The 25,525-nt window shown below is 56.4% G+C and overlaps 1 protein-coding gene across 5 annotated transcripts in view; it reads left to right on the forward strand.

Annotated features, from left to right (window-relative positions):
• The window catches only part of GLT1D1 (glycosyltransferase 1 domain containing 1), a 98,931-nt gene extending 75,524 nt beyond the window's left edge, over positions 1 to 23,407 (forward strand). For 3 of the 5 annotated variants that reach the window (XM_059139877.1, XM_059139878.1, XM_059139881.1), the window contains 2 exons: positions 9,043 to 9,141; positions 17,172 to 17,733. In XM_059139877.1, the coding sequence (XP_058995860.1) occupies positions 9,043 to 9,141; positions 17,172 to 17,333 (261 nt within the window). In that variant the 3' untranslated portion in view covers positions 17,334 to 17,733. Of the gene's footprint in view, positions 1 to 9,042; positions 9,142 to 17,171; positions 17,734 to 22,286 lie in introns of those variants that run through there. The other 2 variants (XM_059139879.1, XM_059139880.1) reach the window with 2 other exon arrangements.
• Positions 23,408 to 25,525: the final 2,118 nt, after the last annotated feature.

Here is a 25,525-nt window from a genome sequence, read left to right on the forward strand (position 1 = left end):
AAATCAGAATTCCTTCCGGAAATACAGGTGACGGGGCCCACACTTCCAGCCTTGGCGGAGGGAGCCCTAGCAGCTGCGTTTGGAGACGGATCTGTGTGTGGAGGGGAGGCAGTGTCTCTGGAATCTTCTGGAAGCTCTGCAGAAAATGGGGCACAAGCTACAAAGGTTCTTCTCGAGGTGGAATTGGAGGTTTCCATCCACTGATGACAGGTGGAGAAGCTCCACTGGAAGAAATCAGGGTGTGCGGACTGAACCTGGTGCAGACACCTTTCACTCTTGGAACCCCGGAGCCAGGTCTGGACTGCCGTCCCCCAGCTCTGCGCCGCACGAGCCTCGTCTGTGTTCACCAGCAGAAAGCGTGTGCGGGGTGCACGCACCCGTCTCCCGACACCGTGGAACACCAGATGCCGCTGCCAGCCGGGTCTTGTCGGGCCTGGCTCCACGCTCTCGTCCTGCCCTGGCACCTCGCCTTTTTTCCAGGCAGCTTGGTTTTAAGGAGGCGACGTCGCACCTTGAGACAGTGACGTGACAGTCAACCATCGGATGACCGAGTGCCGTGTCTTGCCGCATGAGAACAGTCTTCCCGCCCACTTCCTTCTGAAGACGTGTCCTTTCCTGGCGACAGTTTAGTTCTCAGGAGAGGACTTCAGAGTTCCTCGTCTGTGACTACACGACATCAAGTCTGCCCACCCCCACTCCTCGGGGACGCAGAGCCTGGAAACGGTCATCGCACTAACACGCCTGTGAGTTCTTTCCTTCCACCGAGGGGCACTGGGTGTGCTGGGTGTGGGCTGTGCCCTGGAGACACAGCAGAGAGCAGGACCCAGAGAAGTCCTGGTTCCTGGGGAATTTCTGCCCATTTGGGCTGAAAGAGGGAACTGGAAACAGGAAGTGAGGAAATCCGCAAATGAATGAAGAAAGCTCTGGGCAGGAAACAAAGGGGGCGCCTGCTTCAGGCGGGAGACGAGGCTCTGGTCAGCCGCTGGGGAGGCAGTGCTGGTCAGCGGGCAGTGTATGTGCCGAGCCGTGTCTCTGCAGGAACCAGTCTCGGGTCCCACCCCAGGACCTCTCCTGGACATGGGGTCTGCGTTAAGATGGGTCATTAGGTTGGACCCCGAGCCACTGTGCCAGGGATGCCGGTAAGAGGGGATTTGGGCAGCCAGGCACGCGGAGACAACGGGAGAAGATGGTATCTCCTAACCGAGGCGGGAGCCCTGGGCCAGATCCCTGCCCACGCCCTCAGAAGCAATGGCCCTGAACCTTCTCTCGGACTCCCGGCCTCCAGAACCATGACCTTCCTCGGTTTAAGCCACCGCAGCTGCAGTGCAGTTCCCTGAGCACACTCAGGCAGCCAGAGCGTGGCCCTTGAACCTGGCCCTGAACGAGGAGAAAAGCCACCCAGCAGGATCTGTGGGCAGAGAACCTGCTAGAGGGAACGGCGGGAGCCCTACGGAGCCGTCAGAACCAAACACATCCCCGTCCCAAGCCAGGCGCTCTGCCTGGGAGTAAGCCACCCTCCCTCCAGGAGCAACGCGGCTTCCGCAGAAAACACTACCTGCCCCGCTGCCATGGCCATCCCGTGGGAGACACTCGCCACACGGACAGTGTGCGTCAGCGACCCCGCCTGTCCCCGACAAGGGAGATCGCTAACAAGAGCTATCCCCGGACAGTCAAGACACAGCACTAAAGAAGGAAAAAGCCACAGAATTTATCACAGACAGAAAACACAGACATTTTGGAGATAAAGAAAAACTCATTACTTTATGTTCTATGACATCACCACACTTACATGTCAACTTAATGATTTAGCACCATAGCAGTGAGCAGTTAGCAATGAAGTATCCACTCACTGGGCAACGAGATTTACTGAAAAACCATGTCTGGGGGCCTGCCTTTTATAGATCGTTATTTCGGGCTTTTGTCCCTGACTAGGACACACTCCGAAGAAGTTCAGAGGTCTTCCGCACTGTCTTTTTAAAATGCTTCCAAAATACAGTTTTACTGAGATGTAACTCACAAAATGCGCATACATCCGTTCACTCACTCGAAGCACTAGTTTCATTCAAAGTGTACGATTCAGGAGTTTCTAGCATATCCCCAACCTGGGAGCCATCAGCATTATCAATTTCAGGAAATTTTCATCAACCCAGAAAGACCTCCTGGACACATCCTCAGGCACTCACTGTTTCTCCCCAATGCCCACCCCTCCCCCCAGGCCAAGTCCACCCTGAGATGACAACCAGCAGTCTGTGTCGGTCCAGGTCTGTGTCCTCCAGACATTCCATATACAGGGAAGCTGAGGACATGGGGGCTCTGGGACCTGCTTCTGTCACCAACTTAATGTTCTCGTGCTGCAGGACACGTCTGGACCTCATTCCTTTGTATCTGAGACATGCCGTGGTGCGGACGCGCTGCACTTACGGATCTCGCGCCGGGTCGTGCACAGCTGGGCTGGGTCCACTTCCTGAGTAGCGCTGCTGGGAACAGCTGTGGGCACGTGTTTGACCACAAGGTTCCATTTCTCTTGGGTCCGCCTCCAGGAGCAGACTTGCTGGGTCCGTGGGAGCTCTGTGTTTAACTGTTGGAGGGGGAACCACACCACCTTCCAAAGTGAGCACAGCGGCTCACTGCCCACCAGCAGGGCACGGGGAGGCTCGAGTTTCCCCACACCCCCCTCAGCCGCTACTGTCTTCCGGGTGCCAGCCGTCCTGGGGTGTGCGACGTCGTAGCGCACTGCGGAATTCACTTACAGTTCTCTAAAGATGGTGTGGAGCATCTCTTCGGGTGTTTCTTGCCCTATTTATATCTTCCTTGAAGAAATATCTTCTCAGATTGTCCATTTTTTAAATTGGGTTGTCTTTCTCATTATTAAGTTGTAAGAGCTCTTTATATATTGTAGGTATAAGTCCCTGACCAGATAGATGCTTTACAAACCCATGCTTTAAAACCCACTCTGTGGGTTCCATCCTTTCATTTTCTTAATGGTTTTCATTGAAGTTCCAAAGTCTAAGATGTTTTATTAAGGTCAGTGTATCTATTTTCATCGTTGTTGCTGTTGCTTGTGTTTTCGGTGTCATATCTAAGAAAGCTTGCCTGACCAAGCTCTCAAATATTTACTCCTGTATTTTCTTTGGGGGTTTTATGGATTTAGCTCTTACATTGGACTGATGATTCATTTTGATTAATTTGTATGGTCCAAGAAAAGTGTTCAAATTTATTTTTATGCTTGTGTATGCTGCATTTTTATTTTTGAAATTATATTAAAATTTTATTCCAAATTTTAATATAATTTAAATTTACTTTCTTTCCAGCTTCCTAGTTTCTAAGGGCACCTGTTTTTTATGTGGGATTTTGAGGTTTGAAATGCAACCTAGAGCTCCGGGCAGTGGAGTTCAACTCCGTGAATCTTACTGATTCAGGCAAAGAAATCATCAGCAACCTCGATCTTATTTGCTGTGGTGACTGTGCCCAGGAATGAGTCTAAGTTCTTCAGTACCGTTGGTTAATCCTCCCCACAACCCTTAATGAAGATTTTATTCTCATCCTATTTTACATCAGGGAAAATGGGCAAACATGCGAGAGATTGTGACAGTGGCTCAAGATCAGACAGCTAGTCCAGCAGACCCTTGCCCACCGTGGGGCTGAGAGGCCCTGAATCCCACGCAGTTGAAGATCCCTTGCAGCTTCCGACTGCCCGAAAACATAACTACTAATAGCCTCCTACTGCCCGGAAACCTTACCAGTAACATAAACGGTCAGGGAACACATATTTTGTATGTTGTATGTATTATATACTATATTCTTACCATAAAGAGGCCAGAGAAAGAAAAATGTTATTAAGAAAATCTTAAAGAAAAATATATTTACAGTCTTATAGCGTATTTATTAAAAAAAAAAAAAAAAAAAAAAAAAAAACTCTGTGAAAGTTAAATTCAAAATGGATGAAAGACCTCAACATGAGGCAGGAATCCATCAGAATCCTAGAGGAGAACACAGGCAGTAACCTCTTCGACATTGGCCACAGCAATTTCTTTCCAGATAAGTCTTCCAAGGCAAGAGAAACAAAAGCGAAGATGATCTTTGGGACTTCATCAAGATCAAAAGCTTCTGCACAGCAAAGGAAACACTTAACAAAACAAAGAGGCAACTTACAGAATGGGAGAAGATATTCACAAATGACACTACAGACAAAGGGCTGATCTCCAAGATCTATAAAGAACTCCACAAACTCAACACCCAAAAAATAGATAATCATGTCAAAAACTGGTCAGAAGACATGAACAGACACTTCTTCAAAGAAGACATACAAATGGCTATCAGACACATGAAAAAATGTTCAACATCATTAGCCATCAGGGAAATTCAAATCAAAACCACACTGAGATACCACCTTACACCAGTCAGAAGGGCCAAAATTAGCAAGACAGGAAACAACGTGTGTTGGAGAAGATGTGGAGAAAGGGGAGCCGTCTTACACTGTTGGTGGGAATGCAAGTTGGTGCAGCCACTCTGGAAAACAGTGCGGAAGTTCCTCAAAAAATTACAAATAGAGCTACCCTAGGACCCTGCAATTGCACTACTGGGTATTTACCCCAAAATTACAGATGTAGTGAAAAGAAGGGCCATCTGTACCCCAATGTTCATAGCAGCAATGGCCACAGTCGCCAAACTGTGGAAAGAACCAAGATGCCCTTCAACGGACGAATGGATAAGCAAGATGTGGTCCATATACACTATGGAGTATTATGTCTCCATCAGAAAGGATGAATACCCAACTTTTTTTTATCAACGTGGACGGGACTGGGGGAGATTATGCTGAGTGAAATAAGTCAAGCAGAGAGAGTCAATTATCATATGGCTTCACTTATTTGTGGAGCAGAAGGAATAACACGGAGGACACTCGGAGATGGAGAGGAGAAGCGAGATGGGGGAAATCAGACGAACCAGGAGAGACTGTGGACTCTGAGAAACTGAGGGTTTTACCGGAGTGGGGGGTGATGGGTGAGCCTGGTGGTGGGTATCACGGAGCGCACGTGTTGTATGGAGCACTGGGTGTCGTACATAAACAGTGAATGTTGGACAGAACATCAAAAACTACTAATGTACTGTATGGTGACTAATGTAAGACAATTTTTAAAAATCCATGTTTAAGTGGACTCAGAATTCGAATCCCTGCTTCGAGGGTCAGCTGTGCGTAAAAGAGCGAGCATTCAGACCCAGGCAGAAGAGCTTCAGAGCATGTACTTTGAGAAAATTATCATTTTGATTTTCAAATGTTTAAAACCCAGAGAACTGACAGCACAACGAGTAGTCACATACCCCTCACCTACGCTCACCCCTGTGCCGTCTCCCCCACCGCCTCTCTCACACACACACACACACTCACAGGATACCTCCAGTTTAAATCCTGCCACCGGAGGCTTCCCCTTCCTCTGTTCACATCTATATCCCCTTGTCCCACAGCCATACCCCAGTTTCCAAATATGTGGTCAGAAAACATACTTTGCGTGATTTCGGTCTTCCTGAATGCGCTCGTATTTCTTTGCGTTCAGCGTATAACACGTCCTGGAGAGGGAACCACACGTACTGGGGAGGAATGTGTCTTCTGCAGCCGTTGGGGGTGTCCGGGAAATGTCAGGTTAAGTGGGTTAGTGCTGTTCCGGGCTTCCGGCTGTCAGGTGTCTGTCCTGTCACTCTGTCAGTTATTGGGGGGGGGGGGGGTAAGGATATCTAATTATGATGATTAAATTGCCTATTTCTCCTCTCAGTTCTGTCAGTTTTTGGTTCAGGTGTACGGGGCTCTGTCCTCGGGCATGTGCACACATTATAACTTTTAAGTGTTCCTGATGTGTGGATCCTTTTCTCGTTAAGATGCTCCTCTGTCTCCAGGAACAGGTCTTGTCCCCCAGGCCATTTGGTCACGTTAATGCCACCAGGGAAACTCTGTGGTTTCTGTTCACAGATACGTTTTCTCATCCTTTGACTTTCCAACTTTGGTGTCTTTGAATCCAGCGTGTTTCTCTTGTAGGCGGTGAACACGGCTAAGTCTTGCTCTTGTCGCCCAGCCGGACGACTTCGGTCTTCTGAGTGTGTTCTAGTGCATTCGACTGGGTGTGGGAACTGCTGTGGTCCGTTTCCGCGATTTCTTCGTGCGCTGCTGCATTCTGTTTGCTACTGTCTTCTTCAGGGTTTTCACGGAGGTTGGGACGTGAGGTCGGCCTACGGCTTCTCTTCCCGGGCCGTCTGTCCTGTGCTTTGATGTGGCTGGGGGCCTCCTCTCCTGACACTTACTTGGGACGTTTCGTTCTTCTTCGGTGACCTGGAACCGCTCCTGCAGCCCGGGGACGCAGCGGTTCGAGGACTTCGCAGAATTCGCTTGCGACACCATCTGAGACGGTTGTTCCATTGCACATCGTTTCCGCGATAAGTTTTCTGTTTACTCCCGAAATCGCGGTTTCAGCTCTTCTGCCGTCTTCCCGGTCGCTGCCCGCTGCCGCCGGGCGCGCGGTTCACGCGGGACTGCGGGAGGCACCCGCCTGGGATTCCGGAATCCCAGTGGCCCAGTGGCCCGCGCCCCCTGCCGCTGCCTGCTCTGGCTTGCCCCTTGCTTGGGAGGAGAGCCGCTGGCGGCTTCGTTACTTCGCTGATGTTTTTTCTTCCAGAGAAGAGCCCCTGGGTTTATCAGCTGCGTTGCTCTTGCTGTCCACGACAGTGACTGCGTTTGTGTGACGCTGTCCTCCTCTGGCCAGACTTGCTGTTTCCTTCTCATGGCCTTTTGCTTCAAGCAAGGTTCCCCCACGGGGCAGTACCAACTCACTGTCCCCGTCTGCCACCTGCTCCCGTCAGCCCAGCCCCTGTGTCCTGCCGTTTGCAGGCTGAGAACAAACTTCTGTCCAGTGAGTGACAAGGAAGGGACAGTTCTAGTGGGGCGCAGCCTTCCACGTAGGATGGGCGCTCGGCGAGCGCTGGTCGAGCGGATATATCAGTGAGTGTACGCGACACGAGGGCCGATGACAAGATTCTTCTTTGCCCGAGACGGGGGTTTCAACTCCATTCTCTCCCAGGGGCGGCTCGGCCTGTGGGGCTTTGGTCGTCGGTTCCGTCAGTCTGCATCTGTCACCTCTCCACCCCATCGTGCACGGCCCCTCTCGATCCCGTGTCGGCCACAGATGCTTCGCAGGTCCTGACGCTGACTCAAATCGGGATAAACGTACCCTTTGAGTGTGAAAATGCTGCGGGGCTGCCTGGAGCAGGAGCCGCGCGACGTGTCAGTCACCCTCTCTCTAAGCTCTGACCTGACGGGAGATGCTGGGTGACAGGATGGTCTCAAAGGTCGCGCCCATGTGAGGAGGAGGCAGTGACTTCACAAACGTCTAGAAAGGAAACCACAGTGTGTTGTGCTAGTTGAATGAGCCGGTGGCCCGCACTATGACAAGTGCAGAGACAAGCCGTGGGACTCCGCGTCACTCACTGTGATCAGATACGACCTCGCCGCTGATGTCGCGGATGTGCTGGTCAGCTTATGCCAAAACCACACAGCGGTATCTGTGCACAATTTACTGCGGACTCTCTCACATGCTGTAGAGGACTGTTTAGTCCCTCATTCAGCCGAGAACCAGGGAGAAATCCAGAGCCTCGTCCGCAGGCTTGCTACCTCAGCGGTTCCTGGGCTGCACTGCAGAGTGGCGGGAGGAACTTTCAGGAATGCCGGATCATGGGGTGGGGGGTGCTGCGATGCCAGATCGTGGGGCAGGGGGGCCACGACGAGCAGGATCGTGGGGCAGGGGGGCCACGACGGGCAGGATCGTGGGGCGGGGGGGCCGCGCTGGGCAGGGGTCAGGGCTCCTCCTCACTCCAGGGGACAGCACTGCGGTCTGAGGGGGACATGCACTGTGTGGCCCAGAGCAAAGACAGTGAAGCAAGAGCTTCACTGAGACCAAGGCCTCTCGATCCCAGGCCCTCTGATGTCTTCCAGGCCGCCAGACGGGCCTGCGGCATGTCAGAACCCCGGGCCCACCCAGGAGCCGGAAGCCCTTGGGACGGTGGTGCTGGGACGCGGCCGCTCCCGTTACTGCTCTCCTGTGCCGCGCGGTGCCTCCTTCCCGAGTGTCGTGACCATCGAAGACCCTAGACGGGACACTACAAAAGGACGGCGGAAACCTGCTGCACTCGGGTAACTTTACGTTTCTGAAGATCAAACCTCACCCCTTTGTGACCAAATGTTTATGACATGAAAAGAGATGCCACAACAGTCAGAGCGTCTAAAACATACTTTTGTGGAGTAAAAGCCACATTATCGGTTTGCTCCTGACGCCAAACCCATCCTGCCGCGGATGCCAGGTTGCAAAGGGACGTCCCTCTCACGTGCTGGAGGGCTCCTGAGTGAGCAGCGCTGAGTGGGCACAGGTCTAAGCAGCCCCAGGAGGCTCAGTGTCAGGGGCTCCCCAGAACCATAGGAGGAGAACTGGAGACGCTGCCCGGCCGGGCCGATGAGGCCAACTCTGCCCGCTGAGCTCTCGGGCACCTTCCAAGGCCTCGATGCTCGTCTGTGCGGGGCCGCGGATGCCGCGAGCCGATCCCAGACCTTGGGGGTGGAAAGCCTGCTCAGTGCACAGTCGGGATGACGAATCGCGTTCCTTCTTACTCTGGTCTGCGTGCCAGAGAGACGTGCCAGGCCGCTGGCACCGTTCCTGTGGCTTGCGCTGGGGGCGCATGACTCACTGGGAGAGTCATTAGGGTAATTACGGTTGTCTGCTCCAGACTGTCACTGCACAAGTGTCAAGCGAACACGGGAGGCGACGGGCAAGGGGGGGTTCTTCGTGACACCACGGTAATTATGCCAAAGTCTTGCAGAATAGAGCTTTCCAGAACCTGCAACAGTAAGTTCTCACAGTGCAGGACGTACTATGCCAGTGGAATGTTTCGATCGGGTGCGGTGCTGGAGGCCTGGCAGGCACAGATGCTACTCCCCCCACACAGGCTCGTCCGCCGGGGACGGTCGTAGTCACGGCTGCCCACCAGTCTTCTCTCTCCCGTACGCAGGCCATGGACTTGGAAGTGCCGGTGCTGGCCCGGAACATCCCCGGGAACGCTGCGGTGGTGAAGCACGAGGTCACAGGCCTGCTGTTTTCAGACCCTCAGGTAAGGAAGCGTTTGTCCGGGACGGTTTTCGTCGGCATTTCCCGTGGACGGTCTGGGGTTCGCATCTTTCGGCCCGTGCCCTGTGCCCCTCCCTGGCGGGAGCCCTGCATGCAGCCTGTGTCCTCTGTGGCCCCGGGGGCAGTTCAGAAAATCCCAGAACAGAGACCCAAACACAGGACCTGCTCCTGTTCCCCATCCTGCCTCTGACAAGCGGCGCGGCCTTGAGCCCGTCAGGCCCCCTGATGCTTGGATTTCTGGTCTCCGGGCGGGTGCTCTTCAGACAGAATCGTGGATTTCTAGAACACCTACAGGTGTTCAGCAAGATGGCCGTGTGTCTGAGCGCCGTCATGCCTCAAAACAGCTCACGCAACGATCCGGCACTTTATGTGAAGACAACACGTGGGACAGTGCAGCCGGGAGCGGACACGGCCGGGGCATGACGGGGGGCGGGGGGACCTCCAGGAAGTGTGTGAAGGGGTCTGGAGTGCGCCCGTGGGTGTCTGCCCGCAGTTGGGCCCAGGACGTGTGGCCTGGCCTGGGTCTCCAAGCTGTTTTCTCTGGGACAAGCAGAGCTCGTGATCCCTGCTGCCCCCTGGGGCGGTGCCGGGCGCAGGCAGAGGGACACACGGGTCTGTCTGAGTGTGTCAGACCTCCGGCCGGCTGTCCTCATGGGAGAGGCACGGCCTCCATCACACCCGGTGTCCGCGGCAGGAGGTAATGCCTTAGGCCTGAGTTTTGTCCTTTGAGTCTTTAAAACTTAGGTTCTGCCTGCTGGCGTCTTCCCGAGAGCACATGTTATATTCAAGAGCGTGGGGATTTACACTTAAAAATTAGAATCAACGCAAATATTAGAAAATTCAGTTTTCAGATTTCCTCTGGCAGATGCTTAATCCGAGACAGCTTTCCCTCCCCCTTGCCACAACCATGCTCCCCTCTCTTCCCTGCGGCCTGGGGTGCTGTCCCCCAGCCCCGGGCCGGGGGAGGCCGATGCAGCAGCCAAGGAGCCCGGGGCTCCCGGGTGACTGTCCAGCCGAAGGCATCCCGGCCGCTAACGCCTTCCCTTTCGGTGGCAGCGCCTGCGGCCCGAGCGGCGTCGCTCTCCAGACCCCGGCTTGCTGCTTTCTACCCCATTCTGGAACTCTGGCAGTCAACACCCACCAAGCTTGTGGGTCAGGCAGTTGTGCCTCCCCCCCCCCCCGCAAGGTCATTTTACTGTCCTCTCCCCGAGCCCCCGTCGGCTCGTTCCGGAGCTCTAACTTCAGCGGGCGTCCGCGCACGAGGACAGCACGGTGCTTCCGGCATGGCCTCCCTCTGACACTTGCCAGCGAGCGTCCCCTCCCCCCAGGAGGGTCATGTCCCCCGGCTCAGAGACACGGCGCCACGGCACACAAAGTCAAGGACTTGTTTTGATTCTACGACGTCAATATTGGTGTCACAAAGGATTTTTAAAAACGAAAGGACACTTCAGGTCTCACGTCGGGGGAGGCCGCGGGCTGTGTTAACACACTTTGAAAAGCCTGCTAGACAGGGCCATCACCACAACTTTGTTTTGTCTTCTTTACGGCGGCCACCAGACCAGACCAAGCGCAGGGCGGGAGCCTGCTTCCAAAACAAGACGCATTTTAAATAAGCCGCCAACCGTGGGGGAGTCCGCGCAGCCCTGGGCTCAGCGGCACGCACCGCCGGCCGGCCGCGGAGTGTGAAAGGGTTATTTCCAATCCACATCCAAATACGGATCAGAAGTGGCATTTAACCTGGTAAGGGGGGACAGCGGCTGCATCTGGACTCGGTCGGTGGGCGCGCTTTGTCCCTGATGGACGTGATAGAGACGACCAGGCCGGGGGACTCACCGATGGCTCACACATATCAGACCCCCCTCACCCACCCTTTGAAACAGCAAACAAACCACGCACGGGCTTTGCTTGAATGACATCAGTGGTGGTTAAGGGCAGCCCTCGTGCTCGTTTATTTTGTGAACGTCTGTATGGAATTAAACCAGCAGCCGCGAGGGAAACCTGATCTCTCCTCCAAGAGCACAGCCTGTGTTCTGTGGCGGTCCCCGCCTGAGCCCTCGCTCCCCGTCTCCCCTCCCCGTGCCTGTGGCACTCCGCGGTCCGGTCTCCACATCCCGTGACAGCCTCTGCACCGTGGCCACGGTCAGGGGACAGACTGGCGCCCACGTGCGGCGTCCTGAGCACCCACGCCTTCTGGCTGTCAGGGTCAGGCGCACGGCCCAGCAGCTGCGTGTGCGGGCGCCGTCTCCCCAGGGGCCCCAGCGGCTTCCGCGTCTGGCGTTGGAACACGGAAGATGGGGGTCAGTCCCATCAGGGCCTCGGTGAGCCCCACTAGCAGGAGCGAGGTTTTGAGGGAAGAAGTGTGTGCGCAGTAAGTGTGGCTGTGAGGGGTGGGGGGGGAGGGAGAAGCAGCAGGTTTGAACCAGGCTCCCGCAAGGCCAGGAGGCTCGTGCTCTCACATCGGGCCGCAGGGCAGACCACACGCCCCCGGCGAGCGAAGGGCCCCGACAGTGCCCACCGCCAGTCACCCTGGGCCCACAGGCCCGAGTCACGCCCTTGCCATGTCTGAAGACAAGCTGGAACTCCCAAATTATAACTGGATTTTACCCACTTGTGAGTGTTGACAATTCCGTTGGCTCTTGGCTTAAACGCCGTGGGCCTCGCCAACCATCCAGGGGAGACCTGCTGGGCGGCTAGCCGTTAGACGTCTGCTCTAGATGCGGGCTGTTCCCTCTGTGAGCAAGTGAGGGACAGGACCGTCACCGCAGCGGCGACATTCCCAGCGAGGTCATGTCCAAGGAGGCACATTCCTAGCTCGGGACCAGGCCTTGCCCTCCAGACACAAGAGAGGGTTAGGGTCTCAGGAGGGACTCACCAACCAGAAAGAAGAGTCTGGGCCTCAAGTGACAGGACAAGAGTGACGGCTTCTGTCTGTCGCTGTGCCATGAGGCAGGGAGTCAGATCCCACCACACGGCAGGTGAGTCAGAGGACTTTCCCTGAGGCCCTGCCACGTGGTGGGCACTGAGTGAGGTCCTGGAGGCAGAAGCTGGGAGGGCAGGTCCAGGTCGCGGGGGTTTGTGGTCCAGGCAGCGTGGTCCTGAGATAGGGCAGCACAGCCTCTCCCCGCCCTCAGCACCGTGGGCAGCACCCCCGGTCGGACGCGGTAGGATCCACCCCGGGACTCTCTCAGGTTCTGCTCTGCGAGGGTCAGGCTGGCCTCGAAGGACAAGGTGCCCCACAGGGAAGGTCCTGGCGGCGGCAGAGCCCCGTGCACGGGAGCTGGGGTGTTGGCAAGCCGCAGGGGAGATGGAGGGGTGCGGCGCGCGGGGGCGCAGGGAAACGGCGGAAACAGACAAGAACCGCGGGGCCGGTTCGCAGGAGCGCGGCGGGCACAGAGCTGACGCGGCCCCATGGTCTCCGTCTGCTGGCGGCGGGCTCTGATTTTTTACTGTCCACATGGTTTTTACAGAAAAATCGACAACATAAAAATTAAAAAGAAACTTTAGCATTAGCCACTTGGAGACAACCTCCTATTTTTGCAGGACACACGCACGGGGGACGCGTCCCCGTCCCCGCCTGGACTCGCCACTCCGCAGCCACTTGGCTTCACGGTCTGTGGTGAGCGGCCCGTGTCCGCGGCTGCTGCGCTCAGCCGAGTCTGCGGGTGGTGAACCCATCCCCGCTCCTGTTCCCACGGGTGCAGAGACCATGCGCTCTTCCCCCGGGGGCACTGTGCACCGCGTGCAGAAGGTGCTCCTCGGAGCAGGGACAACGCGTGGACCCCGACAGCTGGGCTGCTCGCCATTCGGGGGCTCCTGCTCATCGGGGCCATTCCCGGAGCCGGGTCCAAGAGAGCCGTGGCCGTGAGCTGTGGCCACGTGAAGGCACGGCGGGTGGCTGAGGTCCGAGGGAGGGAGACTGCGCTGGCTACGAACAGGGCAGTGTGTGGACATTCGTGTGGACCAGGACGGCGGCCACCAGCCCACCAGTGATCGTCCCCTGCTCCCCCAAGGGTCTGTGGGCCGAGGTGGCCGAACCCAGCCTCAGCGGGACAAAGAATCAGGAGCCTTTGCAGGGGCTGGAGGTGGCCTTCACCCGCAGGTCTGTCTCCCACAGCCCGCTCCCCTGGACGACCTGCCAGGGAGCCTCACATCCATCCCGGGTCCCCGAGGCACAGCCAGGATGACTCCATGGCAGATTTACCGCCACTTGTCTTGAGGCCCTGCTCGTTCTCTCTGACCCGGCTGTGGTCACTGTTGCCCCCTGGAACCTCCCCCGGGCCAGCGCCCCCCTCATGGCGTTCCCTCTCGTTCTGGTCTTCGCTTGCCGAGGCGGGAGGAGGGGTACGCAGGTCCAGGGCCGAACGGTCTGAGCGCAGTCCCGTCCTGGATGCTGACGTTTACCGTGGGCCCCTGGGCGCGGTCCCCGAGCCCCTCTCTGCTCCTGCTCCTCTGTCTGAGGCGTCCTGGGGACAGCCCAGAGTCCCAGGCCCTTTCTGCATTTCCAAAATCCAAAAAGTACCTGAAAAGCAATTTGATTTTTTGGGAATTTGATGTCAAAACTCACTTGGCAGCTAAGTCCTCTCTGAGCTGATGTTTAGTTATTCGTGGCTTTGTCTGTCTTGCCTCACGGGACTGTTGCTATGTTCGGACTTGCGAACTGCAGTGCGCTGCGTAGGGGCACGGCCGGAGCGCCCGGGGGGCATACGGTAGTAAGAGCGGGCCTGAGCCCCATCATCGCGGCCCCCAGGCCTGGGTTCCGAAAGGGAAGCACGCGACGGCTGCCAGCTGCCGCTGTGGATTTGAGGCCCCTCCCGACCCCACTGGTGGCTCCGGGCCGGACGCCCGATGGGCTCAACAGAGCGGAGCGCGGGAACAGGCTCGCGCCTCACCAGAGCGGCTCTGTCCGTGACTCAGGAGCACAAGAGGGTTAACGTTCCCATCGCATGGGTCAGAGCCGTGGACTGCCCTGTCCCCAGCAGCCCCGGGCAGGGGTTGGGACGTGCGCCCAGGCGTCCAGGGTGCTGCTCCTGGGCCTCTCCGGGCTCAGAGGCCTGGTCTGCAGGGGGGACTGGTTGGGTGCGAGCCGGGTGCTGTTTGCAAAATGGCCTGAGCTTTAGGGCTGTTGAACTCAGCATCCTCGCCCGAAGCTCCGTTTCTGCGCAGTCGATTTTAGCGTCTCTGGGAAGAAGCCCATGGGGCTCCCAGAAGGGGGCCGGGATGGGCCGCTTCTCTGAACCATGTCCGGGGTGCGGTCCGCAGGGCTGTGCGCGTCCCACGAGAGCCCCCTGCCCCGTGGCGTGGGGGAGACGGTGTGGCGACAGGGATCCCAACAGGAGTGTGAGCATCACATCTGCCCGGCGGACCCGCTTCTCGTTCCCTGGACCTTGGCGGTGCCTCCGCGAGAGAAGGCCGGTCCCAGGGATTCAGGGGAAAGGTCTCAGCAGCAGTGACATAGGGGACAGGTGACTAAGTGTGGGTTAGGGCCTGGGCATGGGGCAGGGCAGGCCCCATCTGCCAGGGGAGCTGGGAACTCAGGACTCAGCAGCGGTGGCCTACTCAGTGTTTTCTGATGTCAGAGATGTGTAGCCCGAGCCAGGCCTGCACATCTGTGGTCCTGGGGTCAGTCCGAGTAGGCCACGGGCGCGTTTCCGTGTGCACGGCACGCATGGAGGTATGCAGGATTTAGGCCTCTCTTGAAGAGCACTGAGGATGTGGCGTGAAGTCCGCGCCCACGTGGCTGTGGCACGGGTGGGCGCTCGGTTCTGGGTGCTGAGAACAGCATGAAGACAGGCCTCTGAGCTCCCAGACGTGGGGTTCCCTCACTCGGCTCCATGGACATCCCATCTGATGCCTTACAAGTCACTCTCCTGAGTGATTTCCAAGTTCAGGTGCCGCAGGGGCCCTTGACAAGCACCCCCTGCCCCCAGGTATTTGGCAATCAGCTGACCAGTTTTCTGGCAAGTTCTACAGCCAGAAGTTCAGAATCCCAGGGGAACGGACATGCGCGCTTCTTTCCCGGGGGCTCTGCTGGAGATCCTCCTGCCTCACAGGCCAGGCGGGTCCTGGCGAGTGTCCGTGTCCCCGTGCTCTCACCCTCCGGGCAGCCCAGGCCTCAGAGCAGCGGTGGAGCCGAGAAGCCACGGACCTGTGCTTGGAGGTCAGACCCGTGACCTCTGACGTGGTCTGTGGGTCGAGCACAGGTTCACAAGCCGGGGAAGCAGACTGCAGCCGCCCGTGGGGACAGAGGACACGCAGTCTGCCCCAGCAAGCGCATGGCTGACTGTCGCCTCGCATGTCTCCAAGGGCACTGCTGCGTCGGCAGGCACACAGGAGCCGGCTCAGCCTGGACTCGACTCACGGGGCAGGTTTCCCTCTGCTTGTCCCGATGCTCTGCTTCGCCCTTGTCCTCCGGCCACTCACACGGGGCTCCTCGCCCGCCAGCCGGGCTGCATCATCTCCCCGGCCCCAGGGGCTCTCGCTCTATGTGAGTCTGTGTTTCTGTCCGGTCTTCCGCACAGAGAGGAAACCGTGTACTTGCTCACGTCCTATCTGTAGAAGCTCCGTCATTCAGGCTCGGCTAGAAAACGGCCACACATTCTGTCTAGACATTCTAACAGCCTGTCTGCATGTCAGATAAATCCAAGACCGGACCGGTGTCGTCCAGCAACAGACCAGGTGTAAGCCTGGCGAATGACTTCTGTAAGAATGCTGTTGTTCGGCTAGGAGGTGGGAATAAGTATATTCTTTTATTATAAAAGAACTAAAGAGTGGAAACATAAGGCATAAAAATATGAACTCCACTCTATCATAAATATTGCTATTTATGTTGTTAGCTATGAAGAGCATTCGACACGGTAATTCTGAGAGTATGTGGGCATTCCTTTCACACAGCAGCGCACTGGATGCTAATCCCAGACCCGGCTGTCTTGCTGGTGTTTGCCTGGGCTTCCAGGAGCCCTGGGGACAGGGAATGCAAAGTCTGGGCCAGGCCAGGCCCAGGCCCTCTGCACCAACACGGTCTGTCCTGTCACACCATGGAGCAGGTGCTGCTGCTGTCGCTTAGTTACAGACGAGGAGACAGAGGCACAGGAAGTTAAGGAATGTCCCCAAGGTCACCCGTCTGAAGGTAGAGAGTGAGGTCACATGCAGATCTCCGGGCTCACGAACTCTGCTCTTGATGTCGTGCAACATAGACTCAGTACTCCAGAACAATCAAAATAACCCTCATTCTGATTATGGAGGGCTGTGACCCCAGAAGCTGGGCCTCAGGACCGCCCCGGCGCTGGTGGTGGCATCTGTGACATCTGTAGATAGCACCGGTCAGCAGACGCGCGGCCTGAAGCTACGCGACAGAAGGGAACGCCAGCAAGTTGAGGCTTGTCGAGTCCCGTCTCCCTCTTTCTCCTGCGGGAGTCTGAGGAACGGCCGGGCTGACCCGTCAGGGGCCCCCGACCCTGAGGAGATGGTCCCCGTGGGGCTCCGTTAACTCGCTGGCCCAGAGCCACAGCTCCCTTGCGTCTTGCGGAAGGACCCGAGCCAGCTCGGACTCTGAAGCCGGGCACTTCTCGCCGAGGCAGAGCATCTGAAGACACGCTCCGTGCCCGGGAACGGGGAGCCCCAGCACGGTGGGGAGCAAGCAGCACAGGGGCAGCAGCGTGAGGTGCGGGGCTCGGGGGCTGGAGTCGGACCCAGGGGACGCTGAGGGGAGAAATAGCAGATTTAAGGGTCCCTGTGAAAAAAAGAAACAGCAGCTTTGGGAAACGCAGGGGAGAGCGACGGGGAGGTAGAGCTGACGGCTCCGCGCCCCCCGCGGATGGCCATCCTGACACGCGTGTGTGCTTGCACGCGCATGGGGGGTTTGTGTGGTTTCTCGCTCAGCCCGTGTCTGCGTGAGCTCTCCGGCCCCCTCGGGGCCACATCCCCAGAGCCGGGTGGCGGCCAAGGGAGAGGCTTAGACACCCCTGCAAATCCCCGCTCGCCCATTACCGACACCGTTTCTCCCTCCCTCTGCAGGAGTTCGCTCAGCTGGCGAAGAGACTGGTTCGTGATCCCGCGCTAGAAAAAGAAATTGTGGCCAACGGAAGGGAGTACGTGAGGCGGTATCACTCGTGGCAGGCGGAGAGAGACACCTATCAGCACCTCGTCCGGACCCTGGAGCGGGGCGTCGGGGAGTGAGGGCGCCCGCCCGCGGCCGCACCGTCCATGCCCAGGCCTGGGTGTGAACCAGAGACGGAGTCCCGGGCCGCGGCTCCAGTCCGGTCCACGTCAAGCCAGTTCAATGGAACCATCAAGAAACAGTCCAGTTATAAGACAGACCCTCACCCAAAACCTGTCTGGGCTTCCAGAGACCATCACGGGCGTGGCTAGCACATCTGGTCCCTGCAGTAGAGGGCCGGGCAGGGGGAGGCCGGGAGAGGGCATCAGCCGCTACGGGACTCAGGGCCAAGCGCCGCCGCACAGACCCGCCCCCTCCCCCCCCCCACCCCGCCTTCTGACGCCCTGTAACTCACTGTGCAAAGCCAACAGCCAAAATCCGAGTGTGCACAGAATAAAGCGTGTCGCCCTCCGCCCCGAACACAGCCACTGTGCATTCCTGATGGGAGCCGCGTCCGCGACAAACCGCCCGCCACCCCCGTCGTGTCCCAGCCCTGGACCCGGGTACTGATGCTCGAGCCTCTCCCGACGGGGGCGCCTCGTGTTCGCACACTTTGTGTATCGGTTTCAGTTCGCTGGATGAACGCAGGTTTGAATGATCCAGGAGTAAATCTCCAGAGAGAACCGAGACACCACGACCCCTGAATATTGGGGGGGGGGGGGGGGCATGTGTGTGATGCACACATCAGGGCACTGTGTTACGCGGCAAAGAGGCGCGGCTTCCCCTCGGCCCAGCTACATGGCGGCTCAGCTGCCCGCCCCGCCCCACCGTCCCGAGGGGGTGGACTGCCCAAGCCTGCCGGGCGGGCGGCTTCGCCCGGATGCTCAGCTCCACGGAGCAGAGCGCGGGGGCTCGGTGGCAGCCGGTGCTCTGCGGCTGAACCCGCCAGCCTGTCCCTGACCCACAGCTCTCGACGGTGCCGGGAGGGTTGCCGTCTTCCTCTTCTTTCCCAGTGAACAGAGTGTGCGCCTCCTCCTGCCCTGGTCCTTTCTCCTTGCGTCTCTCCACGCCCACCCTTACTTCCCCTTCCTGGCCCACTAGCCTCTTGGAATGTCAGGGGCGCCGTGTGGGGACGACACACGAGACACCTCCCTACCCGAAGTCCTGGTGCCTGCGGCGCGTTCCTGCCCGGTCAATCAGATCTCAGGGCTGCAGGCACCCCAGCCTGAAGCCTTCCAGTGACCTGACATGCTGCCGAGACCGACACTAGGACAGCTACTGCCTTAAAGGGTCCCTCTGAAGGGGGACCAGAATTCCACAGGACACAGACATCAGAGAAGAGGCTGCACGATAGCTTTGTATTGAAAAGTGAATCCAAAATGGGGAAGATGGATTAAATTCTCCTGATGTCTAACATGACTGATTTACGCCAGCAGAACTGAAACTCTTAAGTGCAGAGCTCTTGTGGAGTTCGTTCCCACCAACACGCAAAGGACAAGCAAGACCACGCCCAGGACTTGGCCAGGGCTCCCCAGAACTTCTCCTCCTGCTCTGCAGTGTCTGTCCCATGGTCCTGGGATACTATCTTGTCCTTGCCAGATACCTGGTTCCAAGCCACCAGGGACCCTGCCTATGGTTCAGGTCCCTCCCCAGCACCTGTCCATCACTTTCAGGAGACCCCTCATTCCCACAAGACATGCAACTTTACTTCTCAACTGATTTCCAAAGGTGGTGGCATTTAAGCACTCTGACCATGAAACACTAAGAAGAATTGACTCTGCTCAGGTGCAGGGAGCAAGAGGCTGTCAGTTAGGATTACACCTGGTTGCACCTGACCAGTAACACAAGGTAACAGTGGCATAAGCAGGAGAGAAAGGCATTTTTTTCTCTCCAAGTTCAGGGGTGAACAGCACTTGTGGAGTTCGTGGTGTTCCCAGGGGCAGGGACGCAGACCCTCTATCATCCTGTTCCCCCACCCTCAGTACACAGCCATCTCTACCTCATGCCACAGAGTAGCTGCCCAAGCCCTGCCATCACACCTGATTTCCATGCTGTAGGAGAGTGGAAGGAAGGCAGGAACAGTCTTATCTACCTCCTTTCTTTCAGGACAATTCCTACCTCCAGTCACATAGTGTGTCTCACACCCAGCTGCAAGGGACACTTGGAAACACAGGCTTTAATCCAAGCAGCCATGTACACAGTTAAAAACTAGGGGTCTGTTTTTGTGCCAGCACCATGCTGCCTTGGTGATCACAGCTTTGTAATAAAGCTTGCCATCAGGGAAATTCAAATCAAAACCATACTGAGAGACCACCTTACACCACTTAGAACAGCAAAGGTTAACAAGACAGGAAACAACGGGTGTTGGAGAGGACGTGGAGAAGGGGAGCCTCTTACACCGGAAGTGCAAGTTGGTGCAGCCACTCTGGAAAAGTGTGGAGATTCCTCAAGAAATTACAAATAGAGCTACCCTATGACCCTGCCATTGCACTACTGGGTATTTACCCCAAAGATACAGATGGAGTGAAAAGAAGGGCCACCTGTACCCCAATGTTCATAGCAGCCATGGCCACAGTCGCCAAACTGTGGAAAAAACCAAGATGCCCTTCAACGGACGAATGGATAAGGAAGATGTGGTCCATATACACTACGGAGGATGATGCCTCCATCAGAAAGGACGAATACCCAACTTTTGTATCAACATGGATGGGACTGGAGGAGATGATGCTGAGTGAAATAAGTCAAGCAGAGACAGTCAGTTACCATACGGTCCCACTCCCTTGTGGAGCAGAAGGAATAACACAGAGGACACTGGGAGATGGAGAGGAGAAGCGAGTTGGGGGAAATCGGACGAACCATGAGAGACTGTGGACTCTGAGTAACAAACAGGGTTTTGTAGGGGAGGGGGTGGGGGATGGGTGAGCCTGGTGGTAGGTATTAAGGAGGGCACAGACTGCACGGAGCACTGGGTGTGGCGCATAAACAATGAATCCTGCAACACTGAGAAATTAAAATTAAAAAACCAAAAACAAAAAAAAAACAGGGGTCTATTATCAAAAGAGACGAGCAGTTTGCACATCAAGAAACAGTCTGCAGGGGCCGCGGCCACGGAGACACGCTGGCTGTAGGCTCTGCAGCCCTGGGCATCCTACTCAGTACTAACCACTGGGTACCTTTCGATGCCAAGAGAAGTGTTTTCCACAAGGTTTTTCCTTTTAAGGCCACCCAGACTCAGCTCACCTTCCCTCCCCAAGATGTCATCTCCAGACAAGCTCGTGGCCGGCACCCGGCATCCATCCGTACCTCTTACTCTGCAGCATCTGAATTTAAGACTTAGAGTCAAAGAACACACGAGTTTTCACCTGAATCTCCCAAAATGTCCATTCCCACTGGGGGACAGCCGGCCGACTCTTGGAAACCCCACAAAGCGAGGAAGTGTACTGACAACATATGCATGACCTTGGTCATTCTGAATGTTCTCATGGTCCCCCCAGATGCCTAAAAAGGTCATCATTCATGCTGGAAGTTCTCGGGAAATTGAACTCTTTTGGGGAGGGATCGGGAGTCCGAGTCTAGCGAGGAACAAAGGAAGAATTCACATTCAACGGAAGATACAGCGAAGTTCCTTCTTGCCTCATGTTTGGGCTCTACAAATGGTGTTTAAAGCAAAAATCCTGTGCGGACCAAGTTACTGGAGGAAACTCCACGCGGCCTGCTTGAGTGTGACACACGGTGACACGCCGAGTGAGGCACACAGGCGGGTGTGACACGACTGCACTCCGCGTGTCTGATGAGCAGATGGTCCCGGTTTCAGAAGGAAAACGGAGTCCCTACGCAGGATGTGGGGAAACCCTCCCGGGGCGGGAGGTGGGGGGCGGTTTCTGTCTGTTTTCATGTCGCCTGTGGAGCCATGTCCCCTCTCACCCCGCAGGGAGCTCCGGGGTAGCCAAGCGAGGTCCACACTCAGGCCTGCGGCCCAGGGACCCGGCTGGGAACCAACCCGGAGGCTTCACTACTTCCCGGGGCCAAGCCACACGCACCTCAGGGTCAGGACGAGCGAGGAAACCAAGGACAGGGCCCCGAAACCCCAAGTCTCTCAGAACAGAAACCCCGGCCCCAGGGGCGGGGGGCGGGTGCGAGCAGTTTCTAAGAGCAGCTCACTGACGGAAGGAACTCCCGGCACAAGAGAGCACGAGGAAGCTGAGGGCGGCCTTCAGTTCGAAGGACTGACTTCACCCTCCCCTCCGGCCGCGTCTGTTTCAAACAGAGTGTGCTCCAATCCACTTCCTTCAGACTCCTAAATAGGCCTTGAAAATCCAGGCTGAGAGAAACATCTTTCCAAAAATGTACACAATTCAGCTAAATCACAAACGCTTTCTCTTAGGAAGGAAAAAGGAGCGTGACGCAGCCTTTCCCAGCGGAGGCCCTGGAACCACCACGGCCGGCCAAAGCCTCCCTGAGCAGAAGGGCGCGCTCCACTGGAAGTGGGCTTTTTCTTTTTTTTCATATTTTGTCTATTTGACAGAGACAGCCACAGCAAGAGAGACACACAAGCCGGGGAGTGGAGAGGGAGAAGCAGGCTTCCCGCTGAGCAGGGAGCCTGATGCGGGGCTCGATCCCTGGACACTGGGATCAGGACTTGAGCTGAAGACAGACGCCTAATGACTGAGCCACCCAGGCACCCTGAAAACAAGTTTACTCTTTAGCAACTCATACCCAAAATATGCTAAGTATTTCCCCAAACCAGACCTTCGCAAGAACCTGGAGAGGCCAGTCACTCTGTACAAGGACCCTGACTTGGTTCTTGGTGTCTGGCCCTCCATTCTAGAAATACCCAGAAAAACCGCTTACATAGTCTAGAGATCCACTTACTTCCACCTGCTGAGGCTTCCTTCCCACTGTCCTCCTCTGGCCCGTCTTCCCGGGCGCGTCTACCGAGGCTCAGCAGACACACCGACGACTGACCGGAAAGGCACCCGCATTTGTGACTTCTGCAGGGGTGTCACTAACAGCGAATTTCGATGGACCCCCAGGTCCCAAGGCACGGCGCTCAGCCCCGGCCACAGCGACCTTCCCCCAAGCCCCGAGCTCCTGGAGAACAACGGAGGTTATGAAACGCCCCCCGACTTTCACGTTCTGGCAAGGACCCACTGCAGAGGACCCCCTGCCGGATACAACTGGGGTGCACTCACGGCCCGCGCCCCGTCCCTCTGCCAGCCCCACCCACACAAGCCCACGCGCCCAAACCCACAGCTCCCCTCGGCGCCGATGCTCCCAGTGTTCTCCGTGTGTCCGAATCCCCGAGAATCCTTCCCGGTAACACCCCCCCGGCACTAAGCAGGGTTGGTCTCCCACCGGCGGCTCCTGCTTGGCAGCATGCCCGTGCTCACAGCAGCCCCACGGCGTCATCCTGTCTCCCCCCGTCTCTCCCTATCCCTGATGCTACCTCTGTGTCCCTACGCTAGGGCTGGGACAAGTGTTCGACCCAGGGCAGAGGGAGTGGAGGGGCCGGAGCGCGCCGCCCAAAATACGGCCCTGCGGGACCCGGGTTCTTGAGCTGGAGACCGCTGGCAATGAACGGTGCAGAAAGAAGGCTTCTCGGAGCTTCCCTGATCTGGCTAAGAGCAGACACTTCTGAGAAATGAGGTCGGCCATAAATCCCCCCACCCCAGGGGAGAGTGAGAGCCGAGTTGGCCGCCACAGATGAACTTGACTGAACAGCCCTGACCTGCTGTGAGTTCCCAAGTGCATTTACCGCCCCCCACTTCACCGCCCTAGATGTTCAAGACCCTTTGTTCCGACGGGTTTTGTAGAAGTCTGCAGATCTGACCACCACTTTGGGGCGCTCGTTTCATGTCTGTGAGCGCCCCTCCATGCATAAGAAATAAACCCTTTCTTCCTCTTCATGGGACTTGATTTGCAGGCCCTCAGTCCAAGAACCTACGAGGGGTTCCCCCTCTCGGAGCCGTCAGTTTTAACATAAGCACTTTTATTTGGACTCACATAGTTAAAACAGTTATTTCGCAATAAGTAGATGGAGATGCAATTTCGCTCCATAGGACTTAAATACAGTAAGACGTGTTTCTAGAATATTTTCAATAGTTTGGAAACAACTATTCTTTGAATAACTTCATAAACTCAGATTCTGCCTTTATGCAAATTTTTTCCTGTTTCTTTGGCGGCAGGGTAACATACCAAAATATTGACTGATAAGTACGTGTCCTGCACACACACACGCCTGATCCTTTACGCAAATGAGACCCTTCTGAGCTTACAGCATTTGGGGACAGAGATGGGCACATCCACCACCCAATTTGCTAAGAAAGAGTCAAATCCTTGGCTTTTCTTTTCTGAGGAGGCTTTTGAGTTTCCTGGGAGAGAAAACAAGTCTTGAAACCCGAAGCTTTGGAATCACAAAGCCGGAGTGTTTGGAATAGAAAGGCTTGGCTTGAACGTTCCAAATGCAAGGTCTAGGCAAGTATCAGCAGCAAAATCCTGAAGGACCGGAGGCATGCTTGAATAATCAGATTAGAAAGAACTGGGTGAGGAGTGGGGGTGTGGGGCTTAGGGAGGGAGCGGGCCTGCAGCAGAGCCCGCGGCTGGATGCCCAAGGGGGATAGAGAGCCCTGCCCGGGGCAGGAATTAAATTCCAGACCCTCCTCCTGGAGCCCCTGCAGAATGGTGGGCCCCAGAGCCACATCCTGGCTCCCCCATGACATTGGAGCAGGAAAGATGTGACCTTTTATAGAACACCTTCTAAACCACCGGCATTGGGGTGCCTGGGTGGCTCAGTGGGTTAAGCCTCTGCCTTCGGCTCAGATCATGATCTCAGGGTCCTGGGATCAGGCCCCGCATCGGGCTCTCTGCTTGGCAGGAAGCGCTCACTCTCTCTCTCTCTCTCTCTCTCTGTCTGACAAATAAATAAAATCTTTTTAAAAATAAAAGTAAAAATGAAAACAGAACACGGGCATTAACAGAACCTCTGAGGTAGGGTAAAACCAACTGATCAGCTAGATATCTTCCAACAGTTTCCGAAGGAGGGGGCACGCCCTGCCTGCAGGGCTTACAAGGGTGGGGGGAGGCAGCAGGAGCCTTTACGGGGCCCCCTCCCAGGAAGGAATGGGCTAACCAGGGACAACAGGACTGGGCTGGCCAGTGTGAGTCATTCCCATAGGCCCCGGGATATAGCAAAGGTCTCTGGTTGTCTGGACTCACTGGAACAGGCCAATAGTGCCCTGAGTCTGGGAGCCCAAAAGCGCTGGGGTGCGCCTCTAGACTGGCTGGAGGGGGTGTGGCCAGGGAGGCAGGAGGGCGCGGCCAGGTGACTCAGGCTTGTCCAGGGCAAGGCATGTCCACACTGGGGCAGGCGGCCCACGGTAAAGCATCAAATTTGCCAAAGCTGGGAACGTGGTTACACAGCACCAGGGACCAGGGGAGAGGAAGGGGTCGCACTCTGGGATGGTCGAGTTTCAACCTATATACAAGATTCTGAGAACGATCCCAGACGCTGCGGAGAGCGCACTGTGAGCCGGGCATGATTCTGGGTGTTTCCTGTTGATTTCGCCTCACCATGATCCCGAGAGTCAGGAGATCTTATGATCCCCGTCGTACACGCGGGGAGACGGGTGTGTGGAAGCAGAGGAAGGCCTGCCGACGTGAGCGGATCGAGTCTCGTCAGCAACGCAGGACGCAGCAAGGGAGGCGGAGGCTCCTCAACTGATTGTGACCAGAGACAGAGACGTAGTACACGTCATGTACACACATGTATACCGTGCAGTCTTCCTCTGGCCAGTCATTTGGTCCAGGAACGAACATCTGATCCACATCAGGCAATCAGAATCTCTGAGAATTCGGAGCTCAGAAGAGGAGGGAAGAATGCAACAGAGAAGAGCAAAATGAGAAATGCAGACAGACAGGGACAGAGACCAAGACAGGGACAGAAACCATGATAGGGACAAAGACAGGCATAGAGACAGAGAGAGACAGGAAGAGGGACAGGGACAGAGACAGTGTTAAAGGTGTTCAATTACCAGATTCTGGTTCCAGCCCTTTGGTTCCCAGGGATACTCCTATCTTTAAAACAAATTCTCTCTTCTGCTTTTGTTATTTTGGGTTGAATTGCAATGAAAAGAAGCTTGCTGTTACCCAACAGACGGTCAAGACCACGGGTGCTCGAGGCTGTGGAAGAGGTACTGTCACTGGAACAGGGCACTGACAGGTGGAGTTTAAAAGCTCCAAGCCCGAGTCCAGTCGGGCATAGTGCTGGCTGCGT

The sequence above is a fragment of the Mustela lutreola genome, chromosome 11 (genome assembly GCF_030435805.1).
Source record: "Mustela lutreola isolate mMusLut2 chromosome 11, mMusLut2.pri, whole genome shotgun sequence".
Lineage (NCBI taxonomy): Eukaryota > Metazoa > Chordata > Mammalia > Carnivora > Mustelidae > Mustela > Mustela lutreola.